General features: G+C 41.5%; 1 protein-coding gene across 1 annotated transcript in view; it reads right to left on the reverse strand.

The window, feature by feature from the left end:
- The window catches only part of dgki (diacylglycerol kinase, iota), a 60,608-nt gene that overhangs the window by 10,187 nt on the left and 32,194 nt on the right, over positions 1 to 18,227 (reverse strand). Inside the window, exons 3-22 of the mRNA XM_070928687.1 lie at positions 18,056 to 18,151; positions 14,032 to 14,106; positions 13,177 to 13,233; positions 12,983 to 13,051; positions 12,782 to 12,850; positions 12,302 to 12,418; positions 11,656 to 11,730; positions 11,293 to 11,388; positions 10,572 to 10,654; positions 10,106 to 10,166; positions 9,910 to 10,023; positions 6,081 to 6,206; positions 5,379 to 5,457; positions 5,055 to 5,110; positions 4,191 to 4,253; positions 3,291 to 3,364; positions 2,977 to 3,088; positions 2,791 to 2,877; positions 1,813 to 1,925; positions 352 to 414 (exon numbers count right to left, since the gene is read on the reverse strand). Coding sequence (XP_070784788.1) covers positions 352 to 414; positions 1,813 to 1,925; positions 2,791 to 2,877; positions 2,977 to 3,088; positions 3,291 to 3,364; positions 4,191 to 4,253; positions 5,055 to 5,110; positions 5,379 to 5,457; positions 6,081 to 6,206; positions 9,910 to 10,023; positions 10,106 to 10,166; positions 10,572 to 10,654; positions 11,293 to 11,388; positions 11,656 to 11,730; positions 12,302 to 12,418; positions 12,782 to 12,850; positions 12,983 to 13,051; positions 13,177 to 13,233; positions 14,032 to 14,106; positions 18,056 to 18,151 — 1,685 coding nt within the window. The remainder of the gene's footprint in view (positions 1 to 351; positions 415 to 1,812; positions 1,926 to 2,790; positions 2,878 to 2,976; positions 3,089 to 3,290; positions 3,365 to 4,190; positions 4,254 to 5,054; positions 5,111 to 5,378; positions 5,458 to 6,080; positions 6,207 to 9,909; positions 10,024 to 10,105; positions 10,167 to 10,571; positions 10,655 to 11,292; positions 11,389 to 11,655; positions 11,731 to 12,301; positions 12,419 to 12,781; positions 12,851 to 12,982; positions 13,052 to 13,176; positions 13,234 to 14,031; positions 14,107 to 18,055; positions 18,152 to 18,227) is intronic.

Raw genomic sequence — 18,227 nt, forward strand, 5'->3', positions numbered from 1 at the left:
TCTCATGAGAAATGTAAGAAAAGAGGGATTTCATCATTAAGTAAATTATTTAAATTGTAAATATCTAAATACGTTTCTGTCATTAAATCAATCAAACTGCATCGAATCCATCGATCATCAGTGATCGAAAACAACACAGACCGGTTTCAACCTCATCAAATCAAATGTTGGTCGAACCACCGACACACACACACACACACACACACACTCACACACACACACACACACACACACACACACTCACACACACACACACACTCACACACACACACACACACACACACACACACACACACACACACACACACACACACTCACACACTCACAGTGACAGAGGGCTGAGGTACTTACACAGAGAAGGAGTCTGGGGGAGCAGAGAGGCGGCGCAGATCAGCTGCACACACCTTCTGAATACTACCGCCGCGCGCACACACACACACACACACACACACACACACACACACACAGAAGAGAGGAGGAACGTATGGCGGAGAGGAGAGGGAGAGGGAGGAGGAGGTGAGGAGGAGAGGAGGAGGTGAGGAGGAGAGGAGAGAAGAGGAAGTGAGAAAGAGAGGAGAGGGAGAGGGAGAGGGAGGAGGAGGTGAGGAGGAGGGGAGGAGGTGAGGAGGAGAGGAGAGAAGAGGAAGTGAGAAAGAGAGGAGAGGGAGAGAGGAAGGGAGAAGAAAAGGGATAAGGAGGTGAGAAGGACAGGAGGTGAAAAGATGACAGGAAGAGGAGAGGTGAGGGAGAAAGGAGGGAAGAAGGAAAGGGATGAGCAGAAGAGGAGGTGAGAAGGAGGGGAGAGGGAAAGGGATGAGGAGGTTAGGAGGAGAGGAGATGACAGCAAGAGAGGAGGTGAGAAGGAGAGAAAAAAAGAAAGAGATGAGGAAAAGTAGAGTGAAGGACGGGAGAGGAGAGATTAGGACGAGAGGACAAAAGAGAGGGGACAAGGAAAGGAGAGGGGATGAGAAGAGATGAGGAGGGAAAAAAGAGAGGAGAGGAGGAGAGAGACAAGGAGATAAGAAAGAGAGAAGGGGACGAGATGAGGAGGAGAGGAGAAAGAGAGGAGAAAGAGAGGAAAGGAAACAAGAAGAGAAGGAGAGGAGACAAAAGAAAACAAGAGGAGAGGAAAGAAAGAACGGAAGGAGAGAAGGTAAACAAATGAAAATAATAACATGTTTTGGCAAAAAGAAGAGGAGGGACAGGAGGAGGGACAGGAGGAGGGACAGACGGAGAAAAGCCCAGAGGTAAGTAGACAAACACTGATAGCACAGTCGCAGTACATCAAGCAGAGACACTAGTTACTGCAGCTACAGCAAGTCTTTATTCTTCTACTGTATCTGACGTGCACACGTTTACTGTAGACTCTTACAAACAAGTTGGAAATAGACTCACAGATATACACAGAGATATACATGAAGAGTCATTAGTGCTACGGGGACGGAGGAGCGTTAGTAGACCACGATGCAGCACTGCTGCTTTATCGCTGAGAGGAATCAATACACGTCTCCTCTTGTTCTTCCTCTGTGGGGAAAACCACACAGTATTACGTGTCGCTACGTCGCCGTGGATATCCCTGATGCTTTTGTTTTGATTAATTTGAGTGGACAACATAGATATCCCTACTTGGATTGTGGTTTGGCGAGCTGATGAGAGATGTGGGACACTGAGAGGAGTGAATGTCAGCTCCCACTAAACAGATTGTATGACTCACTCGGTCCAACCCGGGCTTTTACAACACTGCTGGCCTACTTCCTCTGTCTGTACGTGTGTGTGTGTGTGTGTGTGTGTGTGTGTGTGTGTGTGACTCACTCGTTGAGCAGGGGCACAGAGGTGCGTCTCTTGCTCTTCTGGACCATGTTGGCCTGATTTCGAAGGGAGATGCGGAGAGTGGAGGGAGCCAGTCGACACGGCTCACCGTCCACCTGTGCGCACACACAAAGACACACAAGAATCACTGTTAAATACACAGTATATAACTTCTGCCGCCTCTCAACCAAAACAATAAGAAAAGACGGAGTTTGACGATGGCGTGAAGCAGCGTGGGATCATGGGAGATGTTGTAGCTAACGTAACTTGCTAACTTACCATTAGATGAGTGGACTACCCGTACAGCTACTGTAGCTAACGTTATCAAAACAATCATACTAAAAATAACTTTAACAGCATGTTGAACGTTGTTGTGTCTTTTCACCGTACGCATTAGCATCATTAGCATAGCAGTAGCAACATCGTCGTAAACTAGATCGATAGTGAAATATCATATGAATAAATTAGGTCTCTCCTGGATTAATGTGCTGCAAAAGGGCATGCAATGAATGACAAAATGATGCTGTGTGGCAGAAAAACAGCTGTATCATTGTCACTGAGTGTAATTCTGTGACAGTGACTTCCTTCCTTAGTTGCTATAACTTCTTATAACAGCTAGAGCAAAAGGGGATATGACGCCAGTGACAGGCAACCGAATGAAACGCATCATTACCTACACAACTCAGCAAAATACATATAAACATAGGTCTCGTCGTTTTTAGACATTTTAATGCGGAAATGTGACATATTATACCTTTAAAAGTAGGAACCAATAATTAGAAAGAACACATAACATTGCAGTTGTTCATTGCAGGTCATGTTGATGTCCTCAAATTTCAATGTAGCTTCATCTCATCTTGTTTTACTTTCTATAGATATAATCTGCATCTGATAGCACAGTGAATTCAGTCACTCCACAGTAACAATAGGTATTATAATAATGTGGCTGGGTGGGATGCCGGAGAGGGTGCGTGTTCTCACCTGAACAGGTACGGTCTTGAAGGTAGTAAGGATGACTTCTCTGCACTGGTGCAATCTCTCTCCGTGACCGCCGACCTGTAGCGCCGCCTGGTGGACATACAATAACATTACACTTGTCCTCGTCACCTCAGTTTTATTCAGTATTTATTTAATTAATTTTCTGTTATAATGCCCCGTTTCTCTCACCAGCGAGGCCATGGTGAAGCCAATAACCTCGATGCAGCCGTCGTCATGGCGCTGCGGTTCAAAGTCCCGGTGGTCACCTGTGTTTCCCCACGGCATGGTGCCAGCACAGTACCTGCACACACACACACACACACACACACACACACACACACACACACACAAAATTCAAATACGCAACAGCTAGTTAACATAGTTAACCTGATTATCAGATTAATGTCTCAAGCTTCTGGCTTTCTCTTTCTTTTCCAATCTTTTCTGTTTTTAACTCTTTTAGTAATAAAAAAAAACAACCAAACTCGACACGCTTCACCTACCTGGGAATGTTTAGAAACACAATGCACTGGAATTTCAGCTCCTGGATCTTAGGAGTTAAGTCGGTACCATCACACTGAGAGAGACAGAAACAAAGAAAGTAAAAATTATAATTCATGGATTTGACCAGAAAATGGTGTTCATGCATTACGTTATGTATTAAATCCTTTCGACTTTACTGTACAAAACAACTGATTTCCACTCTCAGATTCTTTACATGTCGCATCAAGCTTCACTTTCACTTCTCAGTTTCAGCGTTCTCGCTCTTAACCCTGTTTTGATGGCGGGGAGGAGGAAAGTGATTGAGGTCAGAGGTCAACGCTGATATGACATTTTAACAGATGTGGTCTGCTGCCCTCGGGGGATCCACGAGAAAGAAAACATATGGTATAAAAAACACAAGATACAACATGTTATATGTTGTGACGCTAGATCCTAGTTAGCGCTCAATTGACAGAAAATTAATCAACAATTGTCTTCTTTTTTTTTAAAGCAAAATGCCAAAAATGTACTGACTCCAGTTTCTCAAATGTGAATATTTTAATTGTTTTGTTAGACTTCTATGATGGTAAACTGAACAGTGTTGGGTTTTGGACAGTTCATTGGACAAAACAAGTAATTTAAATATGTTTACTTTGGGTTTTGAGCATTTTGTGGGCGAATAATCAAGAATATCGAGGGTGAAAATGATTGTCGTTGCTGCTCTAATCCTTCTATGGACGTCAGCGGGAGCGTAGTGGTCCTCAAAAGGATTCAATGTCTTGCTGAAGGACACTTCAGCATGGCGGGTGCTTAAAGAGCAGTTGAAGGACGGCCTTTTTAATCACCAGGCTGACCTGCTGCCCAGACATGTCGACATGGAAAACGATACAGGCTGAGAGAGAGTGTGTGTTAACACTCACCACCACTCTGACGTGCTTGGACAAATCCCTGGAGCTTCTCTGGAGGAAATCTGAGAACGCAGCCTGCAAAGACACACACACACACACACACACACACACACACACACACACACACACACACACACACACACACACACACACACACACACACAGAAAAGACTCAATCAAACAGAATTACACTTCATTACATTTCCCTCATTAAAAAGAGATAACTCTCCTGCATGCTTCCTCTCCAGCTCCCACCCATCATTTATTCCTTAAATAAATGTTCCTCACTCATCCGCAGGTTTCCAAAAGTTACATTTAAGATTTTCTAACATCTGTTTAAATCTTTATATTTGAATCACACAAATGCAGAACCAATTTGAAGAAGCAGCTGGAAAAAAAAAAAACTTCTGATTGAACATTAGCAAAAAGTGTAGAATAAAACACATCTAAAGCAGTACTGATTCTGGTCATTATCAATCTAAAATGACTATTAAGTGCAGTTAAATTTGGCACTGCATGGTGACAAGATAACACCACTTCCAATTGGATTTAGGACTTTCTAAGGCTTTTTAAAGACCCCTCACACACCTTGCTTTATCCTGACCTCCTCCCTCTAGTTTGTCTATTTCCCCTTCATCTGTATTTCCTTTGCTTGATGTTTGTGTCTTCCAGCCCCTCCGTCTCTCCTTATCCTCACCTCTTTTCCCTAATTCCCTTCCTTCACTACAATCTCGCTTCCTCTTGCAGAACACTCTGCATGAGTCTTATTAAAACAGACAGAGAGAGGAGGGAAACCAGAAAACTTTGGGCTGATTTTGAGTTTTTTGTTTAATGTGTGTGAACGTGAGTTTGCAATAAGTCAAGTGGGACACTCACTCCTGCATAGAACATCTTGTTGCGGAAGCGACTGTTAAACTTTTCTGGGTTGGCCTCTGGAAAGACACAATCAGAGAGAAAGAAGGAGAATACATTAGATGCGTTGCAGAGCTAGTGGAATTAAAAATGAAAAAAACAAAACTACAGAGGCGTAGAGTAAGACAGCGAGAGATTTGGACTCATTTGTGCATGCATGAATGCTCGTGTGTATCTGAATGTGTGCTTTTTAATATTTTATTTTATTCTGCTCATCTTTCAGTGCAGCGGGATGACTTAATGGAATATAAAGTGAATACAGGGCGAAATGTAAAAGATTTCACCGACCTCTGGACTCGTGAAACTCCAGGGTGACGTGAGCGTCGAAGCCCAGGCTGAAGTAGTTGTTGAACACATTCAGAGGCAGCTGAGGACACAGGAAATAATATATAAGTGAGGGTCTTGATCGCGATTGACGTGTCAATCTTTAATGAAATTGCAAGGCATTTCAGTTGAAAGGCAAGTTGTTGATTTTCTCTGGTCTGAATGTCCTAGAGCTGTATCGAGAGTTACTGTTAATTCATGGCAATCACTTCCTGTTGCTCTTGTTTCAAAATAAAAGGTTTACACAGGCGGGTACACTTTTATTGTGAGCCAACTACATAAAATACATTTTCACTTTCGTCAGTGCAGATCACTGCTATTATTTGCCATCACTTTTAGTACACAACAAGTGCATTCCTTTCCAATGTACAAGACGAAACAAGAAACAATGTGCTGGTTGGATGAGCTGCAGGAAATACACTGTGATAGACAGTAATGCAATGTGCCGCCTACCTCTTAAAAAAAGTTCTGCACATAGTGGCTTTAACTTGAGCCTTATTCTTGAGTCTCAACCCTCCAATAAAAGGGTAACCTTGCAGGGTCTTTTTCTCTATATCCACAGTGTGACTGTGTGAACAGCTTGTTGTCCCCACAATGTTATTAATTCCTGTACACACACACACATACACCCTAACAGCCAACCCAGACTCCAAGCTGACTCCTGACCTTCTGTGTGCCCTCCTCTGGCTGCGCAGCACTCTTCTCTACCAGGAGGTTCCACCTGTCCAGCTGCACCACCGAACCGTCCTCCACATGACATAAAACCTTGGACACCGGCTCATCAGTGTAACCCTGCAGAGCGAGAGACGATCACAAAAATAGATAGAGAGAGTCAGCAGGTGCAGCATCGTGCCTTTGAAGTAAAATTTTATATTTTCCTTTATAGATGGTCTCTGGAGCTTTCAATCATACCACAAGATGTTCTTCTGCAGTTGAGTCTGAGTAAGGTAGTGTGATATGGTCGAAGGCTCCAGAACAGCTGCTACTGAATAGACTGCTGTTTCTGTGGTCAAGAATTAACTTTCAGCCTCAACTTTCAAAGCCAAAACCAACAAGAAGTCCTTGAAGTACTCAGAGAACTCCATCTGCTGAGGATGATCATGCAATACCATCAAAAGCTCCAGAACAGCTACAACAGTAAGTGGACCTTGAGGTGAGACTGCTGAAGTATTAATAATAAAAGATGACACAAAATCCAAGGTTAAAAAACTTTTTAAAAGGATAAACTCAGTTAACTTGTTAAATTAAGTCTTATCCATATAAAAATGCCTCTCATATATTTAGAATATTATGTTTTTATCACATTCGGATGATCAAAAGGGAAAGGAAGACGACGAAAGAGAAAAAAAGAAAGTGGGAAATGAATTGCAAAAAAAAAAATGTCAAAAAAATCATCTTTTTTCCTCCCGTCCATGAGGGGATGATGTCGTGTCTAGCTAAATAATGGCCTCTATCCCTCTTTCTATCTGTCGAACCGTCTCCTCCTCCCTCTTATCTACTTGCTAACAACATCACAACAGACACACATGTAGTGAGAGAAAGAAAGAGTGAACAGCAGGTGATGATTGGCTCTCAATAAGTGGCCATTGAGGCTGCTTCACACACACACACACACACACACACATACAAACTCTTGCATAAATCAGTGGATTTTACAGATAACACACACACCTCCCTCTCTTCTACCATCAATCCTTGTCTCCCTCCCTTTCTGCTCTTCCCTTCATCCCATTAGTCATTCCAGCTACGTCTCCCTAATGGAGAGTATTTTGTCTTTCTTTCATTATTCTGTCCATCTTTTATCTGTCTTTGGTCTGGACAGGGTCAGAAAATCAGTGTACCAAGGACTGCATTGACACACACACACACACACACACACACACACACACACACACAAGGAGACAACAATCTGAAGATAGTAGCGCTCATCAGCAGGGCCTCCTCAGAGACACACACACGCACACACACACACACACACACACACACAAGGAGACAACAATCTGAAGATAGTAGCGCTCATCAGCAGGGCCTCCTCAGAGACGCACACATGCACACACACACACACACACACACACACACACACACACACACACACACACACAAAGGAGCGCACACTCAGATACACAGCAAGTCACAGGGTCATTCACACTCACACAGAGAGAGGTAGGGCCGATGAATAACACAAGTGAGTGTCAGAAAGAGAAGGAGGAAAGGAAAAGGAGGGAAAGGAGGGGGAAGGAAAAGAAAGAGGAGGGTGGATGGGGAAGGAAAGGAAAGGGAAGAGGGGGAGAGAGAAGGAAAGGACAAGTGAGAGAAAAAAGGAGTGGGGAGGAAAAGAAAGAGGAGGGTGGATGGGGAAGGAAAGGAAAGGGAAGAGGGGGAGAGAGAAGGAAAGGACAAGTGAGAGAAAAAAGGAGTGGGGAGGAAAAGAAAGAGGTGGGAAGTGGGGGAAGGGAAGGGAAACGAAGGAAAAAAAGAGGAAAAGAAGGAAAGAAAAAGAAGGGGGAGGGAAGGAAAGGAGTGGGAAGAAGAGGGAAGGACAGGGAGGGGGGGGGGGTGGAAAAAGAAAAAGAAGCAACAGAGACAAAGTGGATGAAGAAACCCTGCAGTCAGAAATGAAACGGAGGACAAAAAGGACACATTAATTACACTAATTACACACATGAATTTCCACTCAGCCTCATCCTCGTTCAAAGCGTCTATCTCTCTTTGTATCAGGACTTTTTCAGCGCTGCACTCCTGAAATCCTCACAGTCATTCACGCGTCCTTGGCCCATCAGTCGCCACATCAAGCAACAGTAAAGTGTTACACTGAAGTGAATGAGATGTGGGTTCAGAGGCCAGTCTCCACAAAACTTTGTGTATTCTTTTATGAATGTATTTCTGTCACAGTGCAGCTCAAGGTCAAGACAACATACTGCGTATTTTACGCTTTTATTTATCTAAATGTCCCTCAATTGAATAAAGCCTTTGATGTAACACACGTAATAATACAATACAGAAGATGCATGTGATGTAACTTCATATAGATTTTAAAACAATGAGAAAACGTTTAATATTACCAGAGAAATGATTGAAAGTAACATTTCAGGTTTTGACTCAGACTTTTGACTCATACAGAGAGATATTTGATGTTTTATCATCGTTTCAAGCCCACATAACTGGTCTAAAGAAAAGCCTAATGGAAGAATGTGGGTGCTTGTAAAGGTCTCTTCTTCTATGTTGCAGTACAGTTACGCAACGTGTGTGTGTGTGTGTGTGTGTGTGCGTGCGTGTGTGTGTCAAGGGGCAGATTCTTGTTGTTTCAGCACTTCACCTTATTTTAGCAACACACTGCGAAAGCACAACGTGCCTACCTACAGAACAATCGCGCATTATATTTTATTTTATATTTTACATTTTAGGTTCAGCAGCTCGCTGCTTCATAAAAAGAGAAAAGAGATTCGGGCACCAGAAAATACTTAAACCTGCAATAACTGATTTGTTTGGCAGCAGAAACCAGCTGTGAAGACAACACTGACTTATCATCACCTTTTAACTTGATATGACGAACATGTTTCCTTGTTTACACATCCTGCAGTTATTGAGAAACACCGTCATTCATATTGAGTCGTGTTTGTGTTCACTCTCTTTTAGTTCTGTTTTTGGTCTCTACCAGCTCCTGAGGGAAATATCTGTCTCATTCACTGCTAAATGCTCCACTATGTTCACCAGCTAGTCTCTAACTGTGTCTGCCTGCTGTTTGCTGCTGGGCAGGTAGTGTATAGTGGGTTTTTAGAGCTTTTACTCTGAAAAATGCCAAGCATGAGACACTATGAGAGTGAACCAAAACAGTCAAGTCACAGCCAAACAGGTTCTCAATGATTCCAACCTGAAAACACAGAAAGTATAACTAACCTGAATCTGCAAATTTGATAATACTAAACTCCAAAAATCTGCTGCTGCAAGAGGAAGTGTTTGTAAAGAGCTTCTGTTTTCTGCTCTTTTAGCGCTGATTTTGTGGTGCAATAATGTGGTTTTACTGTATGAAGAAAGAGAAAATGTTACATGCAGAACTAACACAGAACACACACAGGACAGAATCAATTAAAGGGAACTTTTACAACCTTATTTGGCCATATTTGGTATAAAGCATAGACTTATTAGATATTTATTTACATATACTTACTGGATATTTTCACTATTTTATATTTGTCTGACCATAGGCTTGCTTTTTAGATACCCTGGAGATGTTATTGTTCATATATATAATTAAATTGTGTTGGAAGTGCTGGCATTGTTATTGTTATTTTATTTTTCTTAGCTGTATCTCAATATAATTTTCCAGCTGCAACAACCCTGGAGATAATTACACTTTCATCTTATTTTAATCATGATGTGGATAAACGACATGAAGTTGTAAACAGACACGTGTGAACGACTTAATACAGGGAGGAGAAACTGCTACGTCCTGCCGCTGTCAACTCTGCGGCAGAAGTCAAGGCTGGGAACTCACCCCACCCCAGTTGAGCGTCCTGGCAAGGTCATTTCCTGTTCCCAGAGGAAGAACAGCGACCGGAGGCTGGGGGTTCATTTGCAGCTCATCTAGAGTGGACAGGATCCACCCCACCTACAGGGACACATACACAGAAAGTATAAGCTGTGGAGATTTAGAAATAATAGAAATAGATTATAATAAAACAGAGACTTACCGTGCCGTCCCCTCCGCAGGCTAGGATCCTCAGATTTGGCACTTTCCGATACAAATCCAACCTGATGGTTCACACAAAGCAGAGGAAGGCCCGGTTGTTGAGTAAAGGAGGCTTCTTCAGCCGGAAGCAGTGCTGATTGGTGTTAAGTGGGTGTAATTTGTCCAAGTTTCATGAAAATTGCTCAACCCATGAGCAGAGTATTTGAATAAAAGAGGATAATGACTAAAATTGAAGAGAGAATATGTGGCATTTTTCCTCCAGCAGTGGATTGTGATAATAGTAAGATGTAAAATGATGATTTAAGTAGAACATTATTAATAAATTAGTTATAAAAACAATGTTTCACGGTCAGTCAGCCTATTACAGACTGTCAAAGACAGAATGTCACGTTGACTTTAACCAGATGTGTTAACGAGGGTGAGTTTTAATCAAAAGCCCAAGACGGTCCCAACTGAAGGGTACTTACGCCTCTCGCAGCCCACCCTGTGACAGGTCAAAGACTTGTCGAGGGTTCAAGATCCACATGAACATCTGTAACACCTTGGCACCCTACAGAGAGATACAGGGCTTAATAAATAACATTAATTTGAAAAACCCACACCTAGACTTGCAAAGGGGTCCACGCAACTACAGACAAGTACTTGACATGAGTACAAGTACATGAAGAATTGTACAATTTTAAACCCAATTAGAACTGCATTGTGTTTGCTGGGGCAGGTTCCATAACTGTGATTACTGTGAAACATCTCTCAGTCAAATCCAGCGTGATGTTATAATGACGATGATCATGTTATCTGATAAAACTAATCCTGTTTGAAGTGACACCTTCCTAATTAAACGTTCTGTCACTGGCGACTGGCAGATTGTAATAACTCATGTAGGAGTTCAGTAGCCACACCGTGAAGGTGTAAATTAATAAAAGACCATCATTTATTAAAATCTGATAATGTCATGATGCAAGATCCTGTTGAAATCTCTTGTTTGATAGTCTTCCGTAGAAAGGCTGTTAGCTAACTAGCTAAAAATCACTTATAGACATAGAGAAAGTAGATCTGAATAATACTGTTTAGAACAAATAACAGAAGTAAATTCTCTAAAAAAGTCCTCTGAAATTACAGGAACTTCACATGAGGCTAGCTTGAAGGAATCTCAAACAGATGAAAATAAAAAAAGGAAAGTTTGCTGACCTGGTTGCCTCCACTCTTGGGATTGACAAAAACCAAGATGGGCTTCATGAGAGGGGAGGGGAGGGGCTTCAACATGAACGGACGCCATTTAGACTCCTAAAGGAAGAAAGAGACAAAGAGAAAGAGGGAGAAACAGAAAAGGTTAGACACATCTACAAGTATGAAATACATAATGCGGAAAGGATTAGTCGCTCAATCAATTCATCGTTTAAGTCATTTATCCCCTATTTCCTGGGGCCCATACAGATGTTACAGATGTTTCAGCTGCTTCTGAATCTTCATGTCAAGATATATGTTTTTATTTCGTGTTGAATAAATCCTCACACACATTTTGCTGTTGTATGTTAAGCTCATGCTACTCACATCCAGTCCCTTCTTGCTTGTCCTTCGTTTGAAAGATGTCCGCTTTTTTCTCCTGGCAGAGTTCTTAAGTGAGCTCTGGGGTACAGACACACACACACACACACACGCGCACACACACACACACACACACACACGCACACACACACACGCACACACACACACACAGAGTTCAATGGTTAGTTCACTGTCACCATGTCCCTTGTGATGGTAATTAAAAGTGCAATAAAGCATGTGATGTCTGTGTGTTTGTGCATGTTTTGTGTGTGTGTGTGTGTGTGTGTGTGTGTGTGTGTGATGGTGGAGACACAAACCCAGAGTTCCCTCAGACAGATCAGACATGTGTCAGCTCATATCACATCATAGCCGAAATCACACACACACACACACACACACACACACACACACACACACACACACACAAACACACACACACACACACACACACACACACACACAACTTTTGACACCCGCCTTCTTTTAGAGTTTTAAATTTAGATCCAACAAAGTCATTTCTCATTACTGTCACAAAACGACAGCCAGTGAACTTTATCAACCAGTGGACTGACTGGTGAGGGATGCCTGTAATGGGAGTGTGTGTGTGTCTGTGTGTGTGTGTGTGTATATATATATATGTGTGTGTGTACACCTGTGGTTTCCTGACTTTGATGATCCAGGAGGGTGGTACTATGACTCCAGCGTGGGCCCCCAGTGAACATGGCTCCTCAATCTGGTGCAGCATGAAACACGTCACCTTATTGTGGAACTGCAACAAAAACACACCTTGTTATTATTTATCCTATTCATCAATCACATATTAATCTTATATCCGAGCCGCAGCCGTCTGAAACTCTGCCTCTTAAAAGGTCTTTTCACCCAAATGACAAAAAATATAATATATACTGAATATATATTTTCAGTGATGCTACAAACATATGATGATCTTATAGAATATGATGCAGTGCTGCAGATTAAACTACCCAACAGCATATAAAGCAGTTCAAATGAGCTCAACCTCAAACATCTACTGCAGTAAAATGCAACATCATATATAAGTATAAAACTGACAGGGACCATTTAACTACACTATGAGTACTTTTACTCTTGATACTTGATACAGAGTACTTACAGCCTGTTTACACCAGGAACAACTGATGGCGATGATTTCTTTACTGTGGAAGAACTTCTGTTGAAAACTCTGCAGAAACACAAAGAAATACACTGAGGTACTCTGAGGTACACTGAGGAACAATAATAAGTGTGTGTGTGTGTGCGTGTGTGTGTGTGTGTGTGTGTGTGCGTGTGCGTGTGTGCGTGTGTGTGTACTTACCTTTCCACATTGTCTACATTTCCCCTCCTGTCTTCGTCTGTGAACCCAGTGATGTCTCAGTATGTTCTGCTGTCAGAGAGAGAAATGCAAAACATGTTTATGTTTTCTCTTCACGCACACTGTAAACTGGATACATAAAAGAAAATTCTTCTTCTCTCACATGTAAATAGTCACACACACACACACACACTCACGTCTCTGAGGCACCGGGATCCTCCCTCTCTGAAGGTTGGCTTGCATCTGAAGTTAATCTAGAGAGAGACAAAACAAACGATGAATATTGGCACAAAATACCAAATCATGTCTGTCTTATTTAAAATTCACACGAACATAATGTCTACATTTAATAAAAGGATTAACATTATGTTGAAAACATCTCAATTATTATGTCAAATTGTGTCACAGTACACACAACTTTCAGTTCAGCCGTGCGTTGTGGTCGCGTGTAATGAGAGCCGCTCTGGCGCTGATGGAGAATCGATCACAATCAGTGAAACTGGACTTCGTTGCCGTTTTCATTGACGGCCTAATGGCTGGTGAAGCAGGCGAGAGTATTGATGTGTAAACAAGTGATTCAGGACGTATTTAAGTGCATATATGGCGAACTGTGGGAGTGGAAATGAAGCTCATGCGCGTGAGCCCAGTTCCACAATGATTGAGATTTTTCTTTAAAACCAGGCAGCTTCATAAATCTGACAAAAAGCATGCGTCTGCATAGTTTTAGTCGTGAATCCACACAGTTTTATGCATTTGGTGCAGGTGTTGAGTAGAACATCATGTCTTGGAACTACGACAGCCTACAGCAGTAGTGTACAAGTTACCCACCATGCATCTGTCCTACGTAAGCTGTCTGCACTCATTTTAAGCCTAAATGTGGTTCAACAGGAACAAAGAAACTAAAATAACCAATAACTGACAAGGCGTCAAGGATGAACAATATGTTTTAGAAACTAAATTCTCTTCAACAATGTTGGTTTGTCAAGTCTGCATTCAAATGTATGATTAACTCTGTGTGTGTGTGTGTGTGTGTGTGTGTGTGTGTGTGAAACCTTTTCTAGTTGCTCTATGCAGCCAGTGTGAACCACGATCTTACAGGCAGCGCATTTCCTCCTGGGGGCCGACTTCTTAAAGGAGAAAACAGAAACATAGCACAGAGGGTGGTGAGATACGCAACAAACACAAGTAAAACAAGACACACACACACGCACACACACACACACAGACGAAAGCACATACACACACACACACACACACTCAGAGATGTGTGTTCAAGGTGTCCAAACATTTCACTTCTCTTCCCATTCAGTTTAAAAAGCTTCAGCAGCCTTTTATCAACAGCATTAACAGCACAATGACACTCCAGGCATGAAAAGAGACACCTTGACATTTTACAGTTTCAGTTATTTTTCTACACTAGTCAGGACTCAAAATGATAAAAAAAAAGGAATCATGTTGGCATTAAATTAGCTGTTTTTTAACATTGTTGGTTTCAGCTTCTGAAAGGAATAAGTCGACCTGCGGCGCCATTAAACTGCACTCTTGTCTTCAGAAACTGATCTATGTCTTTTATCAGCCTCGAGTACAGATGAAGTACAACCTACCAGAAGACTTTTCAAAATATTAATAATTTTCTTTTAAACTTAAAAGGAATACTTTGACATTTTGGGAAATACGCTCATTCTCTTTCTCGCGAAAGAGTTTGATAAGAAGAAGTTAGCTTAGCTTAGCACAAAGACTGTAAACAGGGGGAAACAGCTAGCCTGGCTTACTCCAATGGTAACAAAATCCACCTACCAGCGTGTCAAAGCTCACCATTTAACAAGTTATATCTTTACAGGAGTGATATAACGTGTGAATTAGTGAGCTTAGAAGTGCTGGTAGGCACATCGTTTTTATCTTTGGACAGAGCCAGGATAGCTCTTTCTCCTTGCCCTAACAGGCTGCTGGCTGTCGCTTTATATTTAGTGTACAGATAATGAGAGTTGTAGAGATCTTCTCGTCTAACTCTTGGCAGGAAAACAAATAAGCGTATTTAGTATTGCTTTAATTATTGAGTAAACATGACAGAAATGTGCACGTGGAAGAAAAAGACCTAACAAGCTATAGATGTGATGGCTCAGAGATTACCCCAGCCATTTATCACACGGCGTGACTGGCAATGAAAAATAACACTCAAGATGCCAAAGTGCTTTGAATGAATAATATTGCTCTGCTGCCCTCACTCTTACACAACACAAACTACTCATTATGGGTAATAATATGACAGCTGATAATGGAGTGGTCTCAACTCCAGTCAAGGGGTTCACTCCTGACTGTCACAGCGAGCAACACTTAATGGTACAGTACTACTCTACTATAAAAAAAAAAAAAAACAGACTTTCACTCTCACATCTCATTGGTTGGCAGTTCTGAATTTTCCCACCACAAAACTCTCATTTAAAAAGAAATATGTCACATTAAGTAACCAAGACGTTCTGACTATGTTGGGGAATGATGGGTGTCAGATAAGTTAATTGCAACAGCGTCAATGGGGGAACTTGTTTAACACACATTTTTGTAGTTATGGTCACGTTTGATGTGGTAGAAATCTTCTTTATCATCATTCTTTAAAGGCCACAGTTTTTATGAAAGTGGTTTGGTTGTTTGGACACACAGTTATTGCAGTCTCACGGGGTGAACACGGTCCAAAGGCAGCAAAGACATTCAATACAATACAGTGATATTTCACCGATTACCTACGTGCTGTCCTGTTACACACTATATCGAGGTACTTGTACTTGTATTTTTTAGCTGCTTTAGCTTTTACTCCACTCAACTGAAGTGAGAAAATTAGTACAGAAAGTGAGGACATTGTTTCATTCAACCTTCATTAAGAATTATCAATATCGACTGAGATGAAATGTTTTATGATGGTGATACATTTTTATAATCGCCCAGCCCTACTACTTTGAGAACTCAGACCCAGAGCTGACAGATTTCCTACAGCATGAGTCTCACATGATTTTCGGTGTTGAGTTTAAAGCCTCTGCGGCATCCATCAGGCTGCCAGGTTTTTACCTTGACTAAGACTAAATCAGCCATATCTCCCTGAGCACAGGTAGGAATGTACTTATTCATGTTAACCACAACTTGTCAAAGCAATCTGAGATTCCACCGAGGTCAGGTTGTCCTTTTAAGTAACCAAAAGCACACAGCGCTGATGGAATATTTATCTAATTAAACATGAGGAAGAGAGAGATTATAGGGAAGTTATTTTTGCTGCAGCTCCATCTTACAAGCAGCAGTCTCACCGTGTTCTTGTACACTCACTGTAATTGCATACTATCTGTGAAATTGCACAGATGTGTCATATTATTGTCAAGCATTAAAGGTTATTTCTCAGCTCTCTGTTCCAACTGCTGTCGTTTGTTGCTGAGTCCATGTGAGTGTGAAGCAGTTTGTAAAGTACGAGTCTATAATACCTGTAATTTAAACACTTTGGCTGCTTTGTAGACATGGTTCACCCGAATGAGAGTGTGGCATCCTGTTTAAAATAAGGGTAAATTAATAAGCTGCATTTAAGACTAGAAGTATACAATACGCTCCATTTCCAGAACGCTCGGACCACCTGCTCCATGAACTGAGTGACCATGATGAAGACTTCATGAATCAGGAAGAGGAGATGGAGTTTTATGCATGTGATTTTTTTAATATTGAACTATTGATATGTGAAAAAAACCCATCTAATCCAAGATATATCCAACTTTAACTGAGTTACTGGCTTGTACAGCTGCACAGAAATCATAGTGAACAGTACGATTTTAGTTCTTTTTTTCCGGCCATATTTTGATGTGAAATCCAGAACGACAGTAGAAAAGGCAAGATTTAAAACCGCTGCAATCAACTGTTGCAATGCTGTGACATTACTTAATCTTCTCTATGTAATGCCTGGCTCGAGGCCAGGCATCTGCCCCGTGTTTAGACCGGCTACACCTGGCTGACCACAGATCAGCTAACCAGGTCGCTTCACAAGCCTTTAAAAGCTGGAGACATTGAGCATTACCTCCTGCTGACTCTAAAGGCATCAGTTTGCGCTATTTTAATAAAAGAATTGAAGTGATGTCTGCTTTGATAAACATGCTATTCAAAGAAACTGATTTACTGGTCTGAACCTACTTTGCAGTTACAGTAAAGAAGCACAGCAATAACCTGCTTTGAAAATATGGCCAGATTGATTAAGGCGAGGCAACTTTATCTGTGTGCTTTACATAAAACAGGGTTAAATGCAATTGTGTTGTTAAACTGCACTCAGTATTTTTCAAAGTGATATTTTCCAAAGACCAGCTATCAGGATTTGCATACTTATAGACAGAAGGTCAGAGCAGAGGGTACAGTCCAGTACCAGGCCTCGAACATTTGCAACTGGACCACAGGAAACCATATGATTCATTTAAGCTACTAACCTTTCCCTCCCTGTCACGACACAAACAACAATATACTTATTTTTAATTAAAGTTAAGGTCATCTGTATGTAAGGTCAACAGTCCGTCATGACCACTATTCATCATTCTGGATGAAATCTGTGTGAGGACGCTGAGTGCTGCTGAGGGGTCAATTCGTATTTTTAATTTTGTAAATAAACACAGTGATATACATCAATTAAGTTACTTTTTTTGTTTATGTTCTGTTCAGGTTTTTTTTTGTCCAGCCTTTCTCTCTCTTGGGCGCCATCTTTTCTTTCTGCCTTATTTTTGTGGCTTATTTGTGCGTTGGGAGGATAAACAGAGGGAAATCTACATATATGCCGCTTTTATCTAAACCGTTTGCCAGCATTAGTATTACTACATTGGTTTTATTTTTTAAATCAACAAAATAAAATATTAGTTTTCAGTTTGGATACTTAGGTCTCAGAGGCTAAAATAAAATTCCTGAAAAAGAGCCATTCAAAACCCCTATTAGCGTTTAGTGTTTTTTAACTATACTTACGAGATCTACAGAAATGTTAGTACCAGAGAAGATCTCCCTCTTTCTCACACACACACACACACACACACACACACACACACAGGAGTGGTCAGTGTGTACACTACTCACTGCAGCCTTTAGTAGGCAGGTGTCCTCTCCGAGATAACAGAGCTCTCCTGAACAACTCGTCTCCATCCACAGGTGATCCCCATTCAGTGCGTTCTCCTGCAGAGACACACACCGAGACAGAAAGACAGAGAGAGAAACAATGATATGATAACTCACATTATCCTCGTGCATC

This window comes from Enoplosus armatus, chromosome 22, assembly GCF_043641665.1.
Source record: "Enoplosus armatus isolate fEnoArm2 chromosome 22, fEnoArm2.hap1, whole genome shotgun sequence".
Taxonomy (NCBI): Eukaryota; Metazoa; Chordata; class Actinopteri; order Centrarchiformes; family Enoplosidae; genus Enoplosus; species Enoplosus armatus.